Source organism: Austrofundulus limnaeus, unplaced genomic scaffold (genome assembly GCF_001266775.1).
Source record: "Austrofundulus limnaeus strain Quisiro unplaced genomic scaffold, Austrofundulus_limnaeus-1.0 Scaffold122, whole genome shotgun sequence".
In the NCBI taxonomy this organism is placed as follows: domain Eukaryota; kingdom Metazoa; phylum Chordata; class Actinopteri; order Cyprinodontiformes; family Rivulidae; genus Austrofundulus; species Austrofundulus limnaeus.
Window position 1 is genome coordinate 677,963 of NW_013952524.1, and position 13,392 is coordinate 691,354.

A 13,392-nucleotide genomic window follows, 5' to 3' on the forward strand; every position below is an offset into this window, starting at 1 on the left:
ACACACACACACACACACCAGCAGTACGTCCTGCACAGCGGGAGGGGAGGAGGGGAAAAAGGCAGAAAGACCGTGGTGCAGCAGGGCAGCTGCAGCCCGAACCGGACCGAACTTCAGTCAAACAAGACCCAACACTTTTATTCCTGATTTAAACTAGYGATCTTGTGAGCAGCTGCAGCTGTATGCTTTTATTTTTTTCTGTCAGGCTGTCGGAGTGCTCCACCTCCTCTGTCCGAGGCTGGTGTGGTGTGAGGCGGACAGAGCTCAGCCGAGGATGCTGGAGCTTCATGTCCTGACCCACAGAGCCAACATGAGTCAGTAACAGACTGAGCTGACTTGATCAAGTCTCTCTCTGCCTCTGGTGAGGAGGGGGGTGAAAAATCCTCCACTTCAGACTGTTTAGAGATGTAATTATCTGCGTCGCTGTGGTCACTCTCCATGTAGCATCAATTATGCTAATGCTAGCTGCCTGTCACGTTCTCTCATCCTGGCCACACCTCCGCTAACCCCCCTTCCCCRCCCACACCCCTCCCCCTCCCACTTTGATGCATTTTACAAATTTCRCCTTGGGGTGGAGTTATCTTTTCACAGGGTGATAAGATGCACTTTAACAGTTAGTTTTGGGTCATTATCTAATTGAAGGACCCATGACACATAATCGGCGGTGGGCAAYGCTAATTTAAATTTTAGCTCTGCAATTTTTTAAGCACTAGTCCATTTATTTAAATCTGCAAGTTCAAAAACACACATGCTTAATAAAATTTAGCAGAAGCTAATGTAAAGCACAACAAATCTCCATTTACCAGAAAACATTCAGGTAAAAGAAAAGTCAATGCCTTACTACCACCTGGTTGTTAAATCATTTTCTTTAACAGATTGACACATATTGTCGCCAAATGCTGAGGTGATTCGTAGAAGTAGACTTTTAAATCATGGCTGTAAAAAAATTAGTTGCGCATTTGTAGKTATGCTATTTCTTGGTCATTTTCTTATGTTTTTGGAGGAGCTTCAGTAAGAAAACATGGAGATATATTAATAATTTTACACTGTTTGTTGTAAAACGGAAGCAATGCATTCTGGGTAGGCTACAGGACACAGAACAGGAACTTCATTCTTTTCAAAATAAGAGCGTGCATTTAAACTGTTCCGTGTTTCTTTATTTACTATTATTTATTAATTTATTTAATATTTATTGCCGCAGTGTTGCCCAGAGAGGAGGTAGGACAATATGCACAGCTGAGTGTGGTTCTGCAGATCAGAACTGCAGTTAGATTGTCACCCAGTGAAGAAATTCTTTGCTTCCTGCCTCGCAAAGAGTTGTAGGAATGAAAACCGTCACCGAGAAGGGTCAGAAGTCAGAGTATAAAGCTCTGTGAACACTATGCAGACTGAGGGGTCGGTGTTTCTTCACGGTGGTGTGTCTCTGTAAGTAGAGGCGGCTTTCCACTTGATTGTTCAAGAAAATCATGACGAAGTTGCGATGAATTATTTGGCTACAGGAAGTGGTGAAACTAGACGGCTTTTTAGCTTTGTCCAAGATGAAGTTGACGTTTGATTGTAATACATAATTTGTGATTAGCGCTACTTAATTCTAAATTTAGAAAGCACATATCCGCACATCATTTTATGAAATTAGYAAATCCCCTAAAGCGCAAAAGAGAAATTTAGGTCCGCAATTAGCTGATCTGCGTTTTAGTGGACTAGTGCCCACCACTGCCCATAACTGAGACCAACCTTTCTGACACTGGGCAGCACATTTTTTCCAGAATGCCTTGATAGTCTTGAGATTTCATTGTACCATGCACAAATTCAGGACACCCTGTATCAGAAACAGCAAAGAGCATATCCTAATAACATTAGCCTGTTACATGYGTAACTGTATAATGTTCTTTCCTTGTATGTTTCAGTTTTGGGTCTGTGAACAGAGAACTGATGTGACTCATTGCCAGAAAGCTCTAATGTTGTCTCATCTGTCTGTAGGATTTTCTACCAGAAGCTGCGGTAACTTGACCTTGGCATTAATTTCCAATTTCTTTGGAAGTTATTCTGGGCTCTTTGGTTATAGTGTGCATCGTCCATCTTTTCAACTCGTCATCAATTTTCCTCTGGTGGCCAAGGCCGGGGAAGTTGGCTATATTCCTGTGGGCCATAAACCTGAATAATATGTGCAGCTGTAGTCACAGGAACATATGCACTGCTTGGAGATGCTTGTCAGTGATTTTCTTTCTAAGCTCCCGAGACAAGTCTTTCTAGTTTGGTCCATGTTCAGTGTGGTACACACCATGATACCAAACATCCGAAAGACTACTTTTTACCCAGACTGGCTGATTGAGGACACCTGTGATGCTAATTACAGGACACACCTTAGTTTAACATGCCCCTATTTTCAAATTAGTTTCAGTCTTTTCTAGGGCACCATCCTCTCTGTCAAGGCCAGTTAGATTATCTCTTTTTTTAATATCTTTGCAAATTCATAATAAAAAAAGACAGATTTTCATTTGGTGAATTTGTCTTCGCTATATTGCCTTATACAGTATGTATTAGCTCAGTGCTAGCATGACAAACAAGCTAAACTGAGGTCCTCCATCCATATTTTCAGTTACAGGCTGAGTCATGTTTGTTCCCCTCTCTGTCATGTGGATGGAGGAGCTCAGTGACGAGAGGAGAATGTGCAGCGCTGAGCTAGCGTTAGGGCTAACGTTAAAGCTAACAGGCTAAGCTGAGGTTCTTCTTCCATGAAGCAGCTCTGTTGTCCTCCATCNATATTTTCAGTTACAGGCTGAGTCATTTCTACCTTCTCCTCTCTGTCAACGCTCTCTGGTTTCATTTAAAAGAGCCAATTGTCAGATATTAGATTAACCTTCAGGGTGGATATATTGTAGCTCACTAGCAGCCTCGCATCAAGGACCTAGTTGATGTCATCATTTACCCAGAATGCTTTGCGTGTAAATAAAATGGCCCCATCCGTGTAACATATTTTTAAACTTTTAGTTTAAAAATTATAAAAACTAAACAGCCGTATTTTTACAGCCTTTATTTTGCAGCTAAAGTGTATGTTTATCAAATAAAGTCTAATGTTACAACTAATCGGGGATCCCTTTAACAAAAAAGGCCCAAACTAGTTTATCCATGTCTGTATTTTATGTTGATCTGCGAAATTTTAAAAACTGCCTGCTGTCTGAAGAAGAAACGATTGGAGGGTTGAGTGACAGATTTGAGATAAATAAGATCATAAAAGAGCACACAGCAGAAGGATGAAAATGAGATGGACAGAGATATAGAAAGACAAAGTCTTTAGGGAACACAGGAGATCCTGTGGGGAGAAAAAAAGAGGTCCTCATGAAATTAGGAAGGAAGCAGGACGCACGTTGCTGAAACTGCTCCCCCCTTTTTTTGTTGCTCCTGCAGTACTGTATAATTCGTCTCTAAAAATATCAAGCAGGAGGGGGAGGGGCATACAGACACGCCAGGGGAAGAGAGGATAAAAGAGATGGTTAAAAAAAGTGTGAAAAGAGTGCACAGTTTGGCAAAGCAGTTTCAAAAACAAAGAGACACCTGGCTGCGGGTATGTCCATGTGAGAAAAAAAAAGAAATAAAAAGAAAAAGACAACGAGGGAAAGCCAGGGAGAGACAGAGGGAACATGTGCCAGCTTTTCTTTTTCTTTTTTCTCTTCCCAAGTCAGCCACGTGAGTGCTTCTCCTCAGCTGCTCTGCTCCACACTGAGCCAGCCAGAGGGGAGCAGAGCGGGGTCGCTAAAGTCACAGAGGAAAAAGGCTTGCTGCGTGTCACTCGCACTGGCTCTGGATGTGCACAATCCGGTCATAGCTAACTGGTCCTGACCCTACTGCTCATTACAGGCTGGTTGGGATATTTGATGAAAAGGTGCAGAAAGACACACGAGAGACAACAAGCAGATGGGTTTATATTTGCTCTGTTACAAAGTGGACACAGCCCTACAAGTGTGATAGCCCAAAGAAATACTAGATCCTGTTCACAGATATCTAGTCAGTGGTTGTGGTGTGGTTAGCATTCCTTTAAATTACAACAGAGAAACAAGTTATGGTTCAAAGTCCAGAGTTAGTTCAGTCTTACCAGGCGAGCTTGAAGCCTTTCATTAGTACGGTGAGGATTGCCTGACATCCATAGCATGTTGTGGGCACTGAGCTGCCCGTTCATACCGCCGCATGCCAACTGCCAGCCTGCCACTGCCTCACCTCCCATAAACAGAAGCAACGAGAGATGCACACAGGAGGAAGACAGGAGTGGATGCTGCAGCTGATGGATGAGGAAGGGACCAAAGTCTGGAAGGATGATCCTCAGGCTTAGCCCAATCGTTCTGCTACATTCCTTTGCTTGAGTCAAGGTGCCACAGTGCTCAACACTTGTGCCGGTAATTCACATTTCCCTGGGGTTCTTTGGTTTTCCCAGAAGAAAAACATAAAAAAGGGGAAAAAAACTAGGTGACCTGTACCGCAACATTCGGAGCACAAACTGCAGCTTTCCGCAGAGGCAGGAGAGCTACGAATCATGACGAGGTGCGTGCATGGCTCGTCACTGCTCCTCTCCAACTCTGTTTCCCGTCCTGCCGAGCTCTCACAAACGGCCCCCTGAGCTTCTGATTGCTCACTCAAGCTGCCTCTGTCTTTGCCTCAGTCTCCGCAGCGGATGAAAGCTGCACTTGCTGAGCTCTCAGTGAGCAGGCGCAGGATCCCTCCCCTCCTTCCTGTCCTCTCTGCCCTTTTCCCTAGATGGCTCTCTTTCTCTATTTCCCTGAAAAAAAAAAAAAAAACAAAAACAAAAAAACAATCCCAGCCAGTCCAACACAAACGAGCGAGCAGGGTGGCAGCATCCATTCATAATGTTGCTTGTTTATTAAACTAAGGGGAGCAGTTTTCACATTTTCAACTCAAAGTCTTACTGGTATCAGCAGCTAACCCTGTTAATCTGTTAAATGCACTGAATGCATGGGTGCTCTTTGTGTTTACAGCTATGTGTGCACATGATGAATCAGATGGACTCCATGGTGAGTCAGCTTGCTAAGTCGGCTAATAAGCATTATATAACTGCAACAACATGACATTAAAGCTATAGCAATTCACCCTTATTCACCTAATTAAGCAGGATAAAATGTCTGTCAAGCTTGAGATTTTCCAGATGCTGCAGCTTCATCGTGCTCGTCTCTAATGTCGTTAAATTCCCGGGTTTGAAGGTTATTTAAAAATGCTGCTTTTGTCGTGTTATTTAGTTTAAGAGCAACCAAACGTTGACATTTTTCAAGTCATTTTAGTCAGTATTACTGCAGATTTATCAAATTAGTTGTATTCAGGCTGCACTTCAAGTGACTCCTCTCAGTTCAACTGACTGTGTGAAACTTGGAGCCAGGAGTTTTAAAAATTACACTGTCAAAAAATAAATGTCAGAAGTAATAACAATAACAAGTAAAATGGTAAAACAGAACATTTTCAAGAACAAAATATATGCAACAAATGTATTTAAAAAATCCACCCAGGCTGCCCTCTTTTCCACATGGGTGCTCCTACTTCAAGCTTCACTTCCTCTGCTAGAGGCCAGGGAGCTTAAAGGTTTTGAACAGTATCTTAGCCATTGCTAGGACTGTGCTCTTCTGGACAGAAGTCTCTGAGGTTGTTCCTGGGATCGGTTGAAGCCACTGCCTGTATCATAAGTCTTGCTATTATTTGGATTGTCTAAGGGACATCTTTGCACAACCTACATCTTGGGCCCTGTCTTGTTGGATCTTGTAGACTCCAGCTTCTATTGCTCTTGTGCTGCCGTGATCAGTGCCTCTGTGCTGTCCTTCAGTCCAGATCTTTCTAGCCACTGGTAGGACTTGTTGATATCAGCCACTTCCTTGATCGGAACGTGYAGTGCATGGACTTATCTTTCCATAATGGCTCTCTCTTCTGCATTCGATTTCTGCTGAAGGCTTTCTCCTTGATGTGCTCCAGGATCTTAGTCTCAGGGTGCTGGACTTGGGGTGAGACCCTCTGTGTATTGTGAAGAGCTTTTATGTCTTGTTGTCAGTAGAGTCCACCTCCTCCTTTTGGCCAGGCAATTAAACAAGAGGAGTTTCTCCCAACTGGTGCTGCATACATGTTGATGGCTTGGATGATGTTCTCTTCAGGACCAGTCAGAGTAGGTCCTTAGTTTTGCCTGACGTCTTTGCAGTCATTGACAAAACTTTTCTGATTTAGATTAAAACAAGTATGTTGCATGTGTCAACAGCAGTGCTGTTTTATTTTACCTTTGCAACTAGAGACATTTTATTACATGCAGCACAAATGGTATAAGGATAAGAGGACTGCATTTATCTAGCAGACTTTTAGTCTTAAAGAGCCTTTTTACACTACAAATCACCTCCACACCCACAGATTTATTAATTGGTGCTACATGGGGTTCTGTGTCTTAGCCACAAGCACTACTTCAGCATAAGGTGTTGGGAAACAGGTTTGTACAACCAAATTTAAGATTAGTAGACAATGGGCCTCATGCAAGAACCGTTCGTACACACAGATTTGTTCTTAAGTTGTGCGAACGAATGATTTAGGAGAATTTGTGGCATTCACCAATGTTTTCGTATTCCAAGATTTTTTTCAGATACGAACAAAATTCACGAGTGGTCCAGACCTGTCGTATATTTTATGAGCAGTCAGTCTGCTGTTTTCCAGACAGATTTTTCTCATTAATAACTTTATATTTCTATTTCGTTAGTTTGAAGATATTTTGAGTTGAAAATAAATTACACTCCATAATTATGTGGACAATAGGCTATTCTGCTTGATCTGGAATTAGATTTTAAATGTAACTTATGACATGAATTGGTTAGATTAAATGAAATTGGCTTTTAATGCTGTTGTACAACACTACAATATTAATATGAAGATCTCAAACTAAAAACCAACTTAAATTATGCACTAATTTAAGTTTGGAGACATTTTAAAATGCGTCTTTTCAGAACCGCATCTGACACTTGCGACGGTTGGGATTGGGGAGACAGCCACGCGGGGAGGAGGGGTGGGGTAGCGGTGCACTATGTAACACAGGTGTTTACACTTAAATTAAAAATATTTGACCAAAGAAAAACCAGAGCAGGACTAGAGAGATGAATATGATATAGATTTTTTTATTTCTGTGACTGTAACGATCTACAGGAGACACAACATTAACAGCAGTAGTTATTTCATTCCATTCTTTGGCTTTAGCTGGTCCTTTAATTCCATGACTGACGCTGCTGAAAAGGACAGATTTTCTTTTATCTCGGAGAGCAGGACTTTAATCTCCGAACTCGTAAAGTTCTTCTTTTTACTTTTCACAGTCATTTTCATGAATGGACACTCCCTGATACGTATTTGAGGCAAGAAACGTAGCCTTATATGGTGCTGTTGGGGTGGTAATTATACTAATCTCTCCTCGTGCACGAGCAGCAGGATACAAACAGGTGGAAATCATCACGTTTACGCAACTCATTTACACACTTTTCCTGAAGATAGAAGAGTTTGTTGAATCTGACGTGGCATGTTCATTTGAACCCTTCGTATGAACAAAAGTAAGAGAAATTTAGGATAAGAATACGAACATGTTCTTGCATGTAATAGCCCAATGGCTCTTCTTCCTGAGCCACAGTGGAGATTAGATTTTGAAACCAGAACTCCACTCAAGTGCCCTTAAATTATGAAAAAAAGGAAATGATCAATAATACAACAAAGACTTACTGATGGACATCTAAATGTACTTTCTTTAAGTTTATCTCAGTAAGTTTGATACAAATGAAGAAGACAATGACCCTAATAATAAAACAGAAAAGTAGCAGTCAGCTCAGATAATTGCAGTTAGTCTAGTATATAATGTGATAGCACTAATGAAATCTTTCTCCCCGACCACATCAGGCCACAGAAGTCAGAGAGCATCTGATCATTAAATTCATAACAAACAACAGCTGACTTAACCGTGGTTAAGACTGGATTAAGGATGACATAAGCTGTTCACTCACAACCAACAAATCTTGAAGTTTCACCTCCTTAAACTAAATTAATTTGACATTTAGTCAAGTTTTCATGCATTCTTTTGTTTTGTGACTTTTATAAATAGCAAAATACCAGGTAATAAATTTATTTTTTTATCATAGATCAGTTTATTATTCTTACTATCTTCGTTACTGAGCTTTGCCTGCTGAGTCATCATGCTTCATTCACTCCCAGAGCTATTTCAGATGCTGATGTTTCTAAAAGAGAGCGAGTGCATGACTGACTGATAGAGAAATGGCATGCAACCAAAACAGATAATGATAAGCTAATAATGCTGGGCTTGAGTGTTTGTGGGTGGATAGAATATTTCTGTAGCAGACAAGTGAAGCTCGTGAAAGGCTCAGAATGTGGTAACCAGTCAGTGCTGCCACGTAACTTTAGCGGTGTGTACACAGCCGTCACGCAGCCTTGGCAGGAAGTTTTATAAACATCATCCAAAGTGGTCCATGGAAAAAGCTTAGCCTTATCTTGTTAACAAAACTGCAATCACTAATTATTGCAAAGCCAGGCACCAGTTTCCTTCGACACCCATTGACATTATGCATGAAATGACTGAGGCAGAACGGAGGGTTAAAGCTGATCCAACGCTCATTTGTTTCTGAGGTAGCAACAGAAGTAGTCACATTGCAGAGATGGTGATTTGCATTAAGTGGGGGGCAGCATTACATTTTGATGAGTCACAAGTAATTTTATCATTCATTTTATATATTATTAATGGCCTTTAAAGTAATGCATATTGTTTCAGACTTAAWGTGTGTGTGTGGGGTGGGGGGTACTATGTATTTTCCAACCATATAGTTCAATTCTATTACACTATCAAGTTAGTAGTTACCTTCAGTTGTTAGGAAAATGCTCTATACATTAAAAGTAAATTTGACTTCACTTCACAGCCTATCTAAACGCTTCAGTCACTTTAAGAACCTCCAGTTGTTTCTGTGACTCCCACAGCACATAGTCTCAATGCTTTGTGCTGTTTTCGTAGGAATATTGCATTTTGTACTTTTTTACAACTTATTATATCTGTTTTGGAAAAAGGCAGYCTAGGATACAGTAGAACTTTACTAAAATGATCCCACAACATAAAGTACGCATTATGATTAATTGGAGGAGAGTACAAAGGCTCTTCCAAGATGTTTCAGCTTTGTAATTTATCTCCCAGCCATCCTCTCATACATATACGTCAATGTTAATTCAAATTCAATACAAATTCAAAAATACTTTATTAATCCCAAAAGGATTCCAATGGGAAATTACAGTTAAGCTACTTATTGCAAATAAACTTAATATAGATCATTATGAAGCTATGTTTTGCAAGGAAATCATGAATCTAAGGCTCCATACAACCAACTCTGAATTCCAATCAATAGCAGGAACTCATATCTAACAGTACCAAACACTGTAATTACTTCTAACCCTCACTGGAAGGAGGATCACTGAGACTCAGGGACATGATGTAGTGAGAAAGATAGGAACAGATACTAAAGAACCCTCACTCTATGTCGTTATCCAGCGCTGTAAGTATCTGAAGGGCACTGTTGTAGGACTGCAGTAAGAGCAAAGTACAGAAAAAAATGCAAAGATCTGTACGGGCTCTAATCTGAATGGGAGGCAGCAAATCATCCCACCTACTTCATTTGGTGCCTGCATAGCTGGGACCAAGTTCACAGGCAGGCGTGGTGGACCTATTGTTAGTAAATTTCATATGAGCACTAGGAATGTCCCGATCCAGATTTTTTGGCTCCCGATATTATCAGATTTTTTTTAATGATTGGTCTTTCCGATACTGATCTAACACCGATCCAATAGCTTTATTTCTTTATTTCTTTCCAAGTGACATGGTTGGTAGTATTACAGCGAGCCCTGCTGTTCCCACCACGAGAAACATCCAGTTTGCAGATTTTGCAAGATGCAGTTTCAGCATCATTGTTTTCCAYTGAAAAGTGTTCCCGCACTGTGGACATGGTTSCATACTTGTGTGCGTCTTGACTTCATAACGGTAGTTGTAAAGCATGATGATGCTGAAAACTGTCGTGAAAACTGGATTAGCCCGATCACGACTAAATCCGATTCTACCCGATTTTCAAAAAAATGGCTATATCTGCAACCGATACTGATACTGAGTATCTGATCGGGACACCCCTAATGAACACCCAGAAACACCACTGAGTTCATTTAGTAAAACATTATGTGCAGTAAACTGCACTTTTCACAAAAAAAAAACACCATTTTGACACGGCTTTCTCATCAAATTAAACAAAATCATTCATTCGTGTTCTGCCACTTAGTCTGGAGTCGGGTTGTGGGTGCTGCAGCTTGAGCAGGGAAGCCCAGACATCTCTTATCACAGCCAACTTTTCTAGAAGTATTCAAGGCATTTGTAGGCCAGCTGGGAAACATAAGCTCCCCATGTCTTGGACACAACCAGAACACGTCCTTAGAGAGRCCTCCTCACTACATTCTCAAAACACCTCAACAAATTCCTCTCAACGTGGAGGAGCAGCAGCTCTATTCTGAGTTTCCCAAGAATAACTGAACTTCTCACTATCTCTCTGGGCTCAGCTAAGCTGCCAGAAAAAGTACATTTGAAAAGCTTGTAACTGTGATCCCATTCTTTCAGTCACTACCCAGGGTTTGTAAGCATAGAGGAGGGTAGGAATGTTAACAACGTTTCCTGCAAACCATCACTTCACGTTTGAGTTTACTGGGTCTGTCTGGCACCTTTACCTGCCGTCTGATCCAAGCCTCCATTGGGTGGTGAACAGTTGGCTGCTCGGTTTCTCTCCTCGCCCAACTTTCTAACCCATAGAGCCAAAGATCAGATGACACAACCACAAAGTTCATCATTCATCTGTGGCCTTGTTTATCCTGACGCCATGTGAACTTATGAACATCTTTATGGTTTAACATAATGTTAGTTATGAACAGATTGTGACTAAAACCCATGAGCATTAAATTAAGCCCAACTACATCTTGTATTCTCAGTCTCACTCACAAGCTCAGACTCTTTCTCCTCTGGTAATCCACATCGAAGCACGGGACAATGAGTTCCTTTCTGTCTCTCTTCATACAAGTATTGTGAATCGCTTGTTGTCTGGACTGTCAACTTGGACCAGTTTGCCTTGGGAGATCCTACCAGAGGCAACAGCTCCTGACAGCACAGCCTCTAGGATCACTCAGGCACACAAACCCCTCCACCACGATAAGAGGAGTCATGGAGAATTCATTGCTAATTTAGATAAATGACTGGATCGAGCAAGTGTTTAAAATGTAAAGAAAATTAAAGCAGATTTTGGTCTGTTGTTGAGAATGATGCAGCCAGTTCACCATTTCTTTTCCTGCAAAAATGGTTTCATCACTCACACACACACACACACACACACACACACACACACACACACACACACACACACATGCATGTAATGCATTTCTCCAAGCATAATTATTGCCTGATTCTTGTCTGACTGTATTCAGGAGCAGCTTACAGAGTAGTGCTGAATAGACAGCTCCTGTAAAGGTCCAGTCTAACAGGAACTGAGCTGTTCAGTCTCACTGATACCACCTGCTGGCTAAATCCCAGCTGGTGCCAATACAGTATACTTTGTCAAACAATACAATAGGTGTTGAAATAAGTACAACTATAGCTTATAGTAAAAAAAAAATACTGCCAATTTTAATAAAAATATTTGAGATAATGTTTAAACATGTAATAATGATAGTGCTCCATATGTAGTTTAAACTTACAATGCAAACAAATGAGAAAATATTTTCTGTATAATCTCCAAACATAGTTCTCYATGGCTTTATTTTAACGTACAGTATGTTTGTGAAAAACATTATGATGCTACAGGTCATACTTCATGAACTGAATCCCACCTAAATAGTATATTTGAGTGTTATTAATTATGCATTTTCTCAGTTTGTTTAAAACATTCTCCTGAATCCTTACTTTGTCCAGAGGTTTTCCATTTATGGCTAAGAATAGCATTGTCAGATAATCTGGGTTAATCCTTCAGCACTGCWTGGATTGGATGGAATGGTGAGCTTGACTCCACTGTTCTGTCCTGATGGATGTTCCTTACTGCATAACACACCGTGGTTATACTGTTTTCCTTCAACAAAGATAAGAATAAAATGCTGTCAGAGAAATTAATGGGTGATTATGTTGCTGTAGGCAACTTGCTTATTGACAAACTGACCATGCTGGATAATCAGAGTCATCAAGGTCACAGTGAGAGAAAAGATTCAGCGCTCACATACTGAAAACACAGTTGTATAAAACAGAAAACATTTGAGAACCACTGGTCAAAATTTCAGCAACTACAAAAGTATTATAAATGAATCACTTAAATTAAACGATTTTTCTCATTAATTAATTCAGAAATGTTTTGATTCACATTTTTTATGACTTCCCATTAATAAAAACCACAGAAACGAACACTGTCAGAAATTAGTAAATTTATTTGACCTGTATTCTGGATGGTAAACTTGAAATGTCACCATCTTAGAGTTTTCTGTTTCTTGTTTTAAGGAATTTTGCAGGGTTGTATCACAAAAGACTTAMTCTGAATTACACTGCTGTCTTATATAAACTTCTTCTGAACTTCTATGTCAAAAGAATGTAGGTCTTATGGCGAAACCTTTTAACCACTTCTACACTTTGGTCTTTTGAAGTAGATGAGTTAAGAATATAAGGCCAGGACTTTCCATTTAGCTTGTAGTAGGGGTGGGAATCGTTTACTCTCTCACTTTTCGATTGGATTCTTATTTTTGGGGCCACGATTCGATTCAAAATTGATTTTTCATTCAAAGCTGACAATGTGAGCCCATTTGTCATGTTTCCAGAGTGCTTCATCTTCATTTTGCAAACCTTGCACAAAGTGAAGCTCATGTCAAACTCAGACTCATTCAGTAAAAACTAAAATGAGCCCAAATCTTTGCATTCAATGAAAGTCAGTTGAAGCTCTTTTTCCTCCGGTTTTGTAGTTCCCTCTTTGCTTTGGTGCTTTCTGCACATTCGTGTTCCAGAAGCAGATGCATGATGACGTCAGGACATCCCATGTAGTTACAAAATGGAGGCTGATGGCCATTGGATTTACTTTAAAATTTTCATTCATAAAAATCAATTTTGGGACATTTTAAATCGATTCTGAATCTTTGAAAATGAGAATCACGATTCTGATGTAAAACGATTTTTTGGTGCACCCCTAATACATAGCTTGCAATCTTTTAGTTGTCTTGATTAATAAGTCTTTGTTTTCAAAGTGCTACTTTCTCAGAAATTTTCTGTCTAGTTCTTGAACTATGACAGAATATTGTGTGGTGACAGGCTGCTGGCAACAAAATGATAAA

General features: G+C 40.4%; 1 protein-coding gene across 11 annotated transcripts in view; it reads right to left on the reverse strand.

Annotated features, from left to right (window-relative positions):
• gramd1bb (GRAM domain containing 1Bb) overlaps window positions 1–13,392 on the reverse strand; it is a 122,763-nt gene that overhangs the window by 70,042 nt on the left and 39,329 nt on the right. The window contains exon 1 of one of the 11 annotated variants that reach the window (XM_014015065.1): window positions 4,094–4,191. The exons of the other annotated variants lie outside the window; for them this stretch is intronic. Coding sequence (XP_013870519.1) covers window positions 4,094–4,116 — 23 coding nt within the window. The 5' untranslated portion in view covers window positions 4,117–4,191. Of the gene's footprint in view, window positions 1–4,093; window positions 4,192–13,392 lie in introns of those variants that run through there. 11 annotated transcript variants of the gene reach the window in all.